Raw genomic sequence first — 6,000 nt, 5'->3', positions numbered from 1 at the left:
ATTATACAACATTTTACACAGAGAACGGGATCTGACCAGAAGGAGTGAACTGATGGGTCCCATCTTCGGACATGGTTTAGACTTGGTAAAAGTATTACAATGTGTAAAGTTTGGGTCAAACCGGACATTGTATGCGCTTGGTACTTAATTAACAAATGTTCAAATGTTGTACAGTTATCATGCGCCCCAGCCAGATAGACGGACGGCCATTTGTAAATCGACTCCCAATTGTCTGAAACGGATTTGGTCTAAAGAAACATAGAGTCTAAAACCAAAATTTCGATGAGGCATATTTTGCCCTAAGGCTAAGTGTAGAAAGAGGGTTCTATTATTTCTAATATGTTTTTTTTTATTATTAGAAGTGAATCGAAATTTAGACCCACTCAAAATTTCAGTTCAGCTGTGGTTGTTTAGAATATCATATCGTCGTCCCTGTCCGTTGTTATTGCTCCTTTCACAGGTTATATTTGTAGCATTTTCTATATCAAATATGTGGTTCCACAAGTAAATAAATAATTTTTTCTTGTTATTTGGAAAATTTCTTAATTTTTGAATAATGAAATAAATTTCAAATAAATGCTTTGTCATTTAGGAAGTTGATGCGATATTAACTAAAGACTTTCGAATTATTTTAAATATTACATTTCATTTTCAGTACCATGGACTTTTTTAATTTAAATTGCATGCTCTTTATATAATTTTTTTCTTTTTGAATTTAAGATATTTAACATTGCTTTAACTTAAAAATATTAATATTAAATTAAATCCTCACAAAAGTGTAGAAGTTTGAAGAACATTTAAATCTTTTTCTGAGGGTAGACCTTCCACCCTTCTACACAAGAAATGCATTACAAAATTTACATGAAAATAATAAAAGAATAGTTTGTTTTTAGAATATCGAACTTAATTATGTATGTATATATGTCTTTGACGTACTCGCGCGCACTTATACAAAATTAAAATTGTAAAATATATATATAGTACACAAAAATATGTATTTATGTAATTAAATGAAATCATTTAATTTTTTTGTTGTTTTGTTTCATTTCTTATCATTGATTGATAGGAGGCAGCCATTTTTGTAAAATAATAATTTGGTATTAGTAATTTGGGGAAGAAAAAAAAAACATAATAAACGACATTATTACATTAAACACATACCCGACGACGAAGACTTACAAAAAAACCCCGTGTTTGCCCACCTTTGGTCATGCATTTTATTTTGTTGGTTTGTTTTGTTATTCCCTATAAAGTGGCTATGCCAAATAAAGATTATTATTATTAGAATTTAATCATCCCATTCATCATCATTGCCCGATGATTCGGATTCATCATCTGACGATTGCATAACACGACCACGATCTAATAATGCTCTTCTCAGAGCATCAGCTAAAGCATCAGTACCAGAAACAGGTTCATCGTTAGCACGACTTGAAGGAATTTCACGACTACTAGCCGGTTTAAGTTCAAAGCCCATACGAATTTCAGACATAAGATCACCATGGGAATCACCGCTGCCAGTGCTAAGGGCTGATGTATCCACTTTCTGTAAAGAAGGAAGAGAGAAAGAGAAAAATTAAAACAATTAAAAATATTGCTATAATAAGTGTTTGACAACGAAATGAAACATGGATCTGATTTTTTTTAAATATTTAACATAAAGCTTTTAAATTTTAAGCATAATTTCCTACTACACCTACGATGTTTGGTATTTGGGATATATGCCTCACAAAAAGGTATCTCGCAATATTTTGAATTTTGGGCTTCATTTCAATCCAATTGGCTGCAATTAGGTCTTTTGGGTTCTCGTCGGAAAGCAACCAAACCCTTTTTATTAAAAATGATCAAAATTGGTCCACTTTTTTGACACGATTTTATTTTAAAATTTGGATTTTCATTGATCCAAAAATTATCCACTTTTCGGGGTAGCCACAAATTAACTGAACTTCACAATACTTGTTCTTTTCTACATTTTTCAATCAAATAGGCTGCAATTAGGAATTTTGGGTTCTCATCGGATAACCAATTTTTTTATATCTTCGCTGAATTCCGAACACCATATAACGGTACCGATTTTTGTCGCATTTTCCAAACTAAACAATTTTTAATTTAAAAAAAAGTACCCTTGCAGAAAATCGATATGGTTATAAGTAGACCTCGGATTTTTGCATATTTTTTATGCTTTATCCGATTGGACTCAAATTTTGTATTTAGGCGTTTCATGCTTTAATTGATCGATATTTGGGGTAATGTCAAAAATATGCAAAATTTATGCAAAAAATATGCAAAATATATGCAAAAATATGCAAAATATGCAAAAAATATGCAAAATATGCAAAAATATGCAAAATATGCATAAAATATGCACGGTATGCTAGGTCGATATGCGATAAATATATGCAAAAAATATACAAAATATGCATTGTCGATATGCAAAATATGCAAAAAATGCAAAAATATGCAAAATATGCAAAAATATGCAAAATATGCAGACATATGCAAAATATATGCAAAATATGCAAACATATGCAAAATATGCAAAAATATGCAAAATATGCAAAAATATGCAAAATATGCAAACATATGCAAAAATATGCAAAATATGCAAAAATATGCAAAATATGCAAAAATATGCAAAATATGCAAAATATATGCAAAATATGCAAATATGCAAAAATATGCACGGTATGCTAGGTCGCAATATTAAAGATAGAACTTTGAAATTTTGCACATATATTATTATTACTCCTAGGATGTTTGGTATTGGAAATGGGATATATCGGTCCACGTTTTAGTATATCGCCATATAACGGTTATATATGTTTGCATGTTTTATACATATATTTAGCAAATTTTTCATAATGCCAAAAATCTAACAGTTGAACCATGAAACGCATACATACACAATTAGATATCTATAGGTTAAAAATAAAGAAAGCACACAAATTCGAAAACTACCATGAAAAAACTTTTTTTTTGATTAAAATGATTGCATATGTGAAATGTGTTGCTCATATTTGCACATATTTTGCATATTTTTGCCTATATTTTTCATATTTTTGCATATTTTGCTTATATATTGCATATTTTGCATATATTTTGCATATTTATTGCATATCGACCTAGCATACCGTGCATATTTTTGCATATATTTTGCATATTTATCGCATATCGACCTAGCATACCGTGCATATTTTTTGCATATTTTAGCATATATTTTGCATATTTTGCCTATATTTTGCATATATTTTGCATATTTATTGCATATCGACCTAGCATATTTTGCATATTTTTTGCATATCTCGTGCATATGCAAAATATGCAAATATGCAAAAAATTAAAAAATATGAACCCTTCAAATAATTCTAAATCCTTTGAAACGAATTTGTGTCCAATCAGAATTTCGATATCTTCATTATTAAAAAATATGCAAATATGCAAAATCCGAGGTCTAGTTATAAGGGTCCTGTTAAATTTTCGAAATTGTTAAATCCGGCATTTTCCAGTCGAAGTGGCTGTAATTGGTATTCGAAGTTCTTGGAAGGAGAACAAAATCTTTGCAGATAATAATAATGGGTCTATTTTTGGACATAGTTTCCATATGAGGGTCCTGCCCAAATTTTCGGAATTTTGCAAGTTTTCAGCAGTTTTCCTACGAAAGGTTCTGTAGTTTGGCTATCTGGATTCTTGGAGGGTAAAAAAATATTCGATATGGGTCCATATTTGGACATAGTTCGGCTTAAGTCTAGTTTAGGGCCTCCTCACTGATCGTTTTGAAATTTTTACCACATGTAGTCCTTGGGGCCCTGATTTCAGCAGTATACTTTTTTTCTTGTGGAAATCGGTATTTCCGGAGATATGGGCATCCAAGGTTCCGTTGGGACACTTGTATTTTCTCATAATTTTTTAAAATTCACTAAGACAATATGGGTATCATTTCAAAGCATTTGAAGCCCTGATTACAAAAATTTGATATTCCTATCAAATATGTCCATACTTTCTGAGATATGGGTCTCCAAATTTCGGTAAGTACTTTCCGTGTGTAATATTGGTCAAGGCAGTATGGGTATCATTTTAAAAGAAGGTGATACAATATTTATTAAGAGGAAATTAAGTAGCGTAGTCAGAGTAGCCATCTCTCCATAGGAGAAAGTCTTAAATCCCCGGCCGAAGGCCGGCTACCACCAAAAACTATTCCAATTAAAAGGAGATTCTGACGCGTAGCCGTAGTTACATTTTTGCAATTTGTGTTTCAGCCGCTTTTAATTGATACCCATGTTGTTTTTCAGAAGGATCGCGCGGAATTTTGGAGACCCATATCTCAGAAAATTTGGACTTATTTGATATGAATATTATATTCAAATGCTTTAAAATGATAACCATATTGCCTTAGTGGATTTTAAAAATTTATGAGAAAATACAAAGGGGGTCCCAACGGAACTTTGGAGGCCCTTATCTCCGGAAATACCGATTTCCGCAAGAAAAAAATTATACTGTTATAATCAGGGTCCCAAGGACTACGATCCGGGAGGGGGCCCTAGACTTGTTCCCATAGTTCATAAGGATTTAAGGTTTGCATTGATTTTTTTCGACTGAAGTTTCTGTAATTTGGCATTTTGGGTAATTGAAGGATTACAAACATATTTGCAAAAATTGCGATATAAACCGAAGTTTAGACATAGCGGTTCCGCACCATTTTGGAAATATTTAAGGTATTTGTCGCTTTTTCCGATCGAATGTACCTTGAGATTCTGGGTTCTTGAAGGGAGACAAACAGGTTTGCAACAAAAATTCCGATAAAGAAATAGACTCCATTCTTGGAGATTGAAAAACATATTTGGCATTTCGGGATCTTTGTGGTCGAAAAACATATATGGCCTCATGTTCAGACATAGCTCCGCCACAATTTCGGGATTTATCTCCGAAAGTGTCGTAAAAGTTGTCGTAGACCAATTCATTTAACTATGCAAAATTTCGGAAAGCACACGTCACTTCGGACAAAATTCAGTACTCTGTGAAAAATTGTTTATTATTCGGACAAACGGTGGTTGTTTGCGTATCATTAACCAGAGACAGTATTTGAATAAAACTTAGTTTAATCTCAATTCGGTACGCGGTGCAAAATTGCAGGTCAAGCGGGCAAACTGTGGGGGTTTGGTACATCATTAAAATGAAATCAGACAAAAATATGTATATGGCATCTATATCTAAATCATAACCGATTGAACAAAACATAACAAACAACATTATAGATTCAATGCTGCTTAAAATTCCATGTCAATCGCTTGAACTCCTTGTGTTAGGTGCAGCTTTGCGGGTAACCCCTTTTAATGGCAAATCAACACGGCTATATTAAATTTTCACGCCTGTTTTTCATTAAATATTTAGCCATTTATAGATGATTTATATATATGAAAGATGTAATAATTTACTTATTTGACAAATTTTTGACGGCCTCACAGTGATATATCGAATGTTATAGAAAAATATTTCACAATCAACTCGCGTTCACTGATAAGAACTTACCTTAAGTTGTACGCCTTTACGTATACTATCCATAAGTTCATTACGCGTATCTGATATTGGCGGTAGACTTGATGGAGCCTTAGTTTCAGTTTTAACATGGGTTGTTGTAATTGAGGGTACTTCTCCCATAGCCGGAGGTGGAGGCGGTGGTGGAGGTGCAAATGAAGCCGCTGGTGGTGGAGGAGGTGGTGGCTATGAAGTAAATAAGAAATAAAGATCAGTATATCACCATTAATTGCAATGTGGAAGCAATTGTTAACTTACCGGTGCTGTACTAGGAGCTGGAGGTGGTGGTGGTCTAGAGGGTGGCGCAGGAGCTCTTGATAGACCAGGCACTGTTGTAGGTACTGGTGGTGGAGGTTGTCTAGCTGGTGGAGGTGGTGCAGATCTTGGGGCTGATGGTGTTGTTGTTGCTGTCGTCGTAGTCGTGGTTGTATTGCCATTTTGGGCCTGTGAAACATTTGCAGATAAACA

General features: G+C 33.3%; 1 protein-coding gene across 1 annotated transcript in view; it reads right to left on the bottom strand.

Moving 5' to 3' along the window:
- Positions 1-1,288: 1,288 nt before the first annotated feature.
- LOC133338849 (actin nucleation-promoting factor WASL) overlaps positions 1,289-6,000 on the bottom strand; it is a 30,082-nt gene continuing 25,370 nt past the window's right edge. Inside the window, exons 5-7 of the mRNA XM_061546958.1 lie at positions 5,791-5,976; positions 5,527-5,718; positions 1,289-1,546 (exon numbers count right to left, since the gene is read on the bottom strand). Of these exons, the coding sequence (XP_061402942.1) occupies positions 1,289-1,546; positions 5,527-5,718; positions 5,791-5,976 (636 nt within the window). The remainder of the gene's footprint in view (positions 1,547-5,526; positions 5,719-5,790; positions 5,977-6,000) is intronic.

Source organism: Musca vetustissima, unplaced genomic scaffold, assembly GCF_032173495.1.
Source record: "Musca vetustissima isolate MV318-11 ecotype Yass unplaced genomic scaffold, APGP_CSIRO_Mvet_v1 utg22193, whole genome shotgun sequence".
Lineage (NCBI taxonomy): Eukaryota > Metazoa > Arthropoda > Insecta > Diptera > Muscidae > Musca > Musca vetustissima.
The sequence above is the reverse complement of the archived record's forward strand: the minus strand, read 5'-3'. Positions and strand labels throughout refer to the sequence as shown.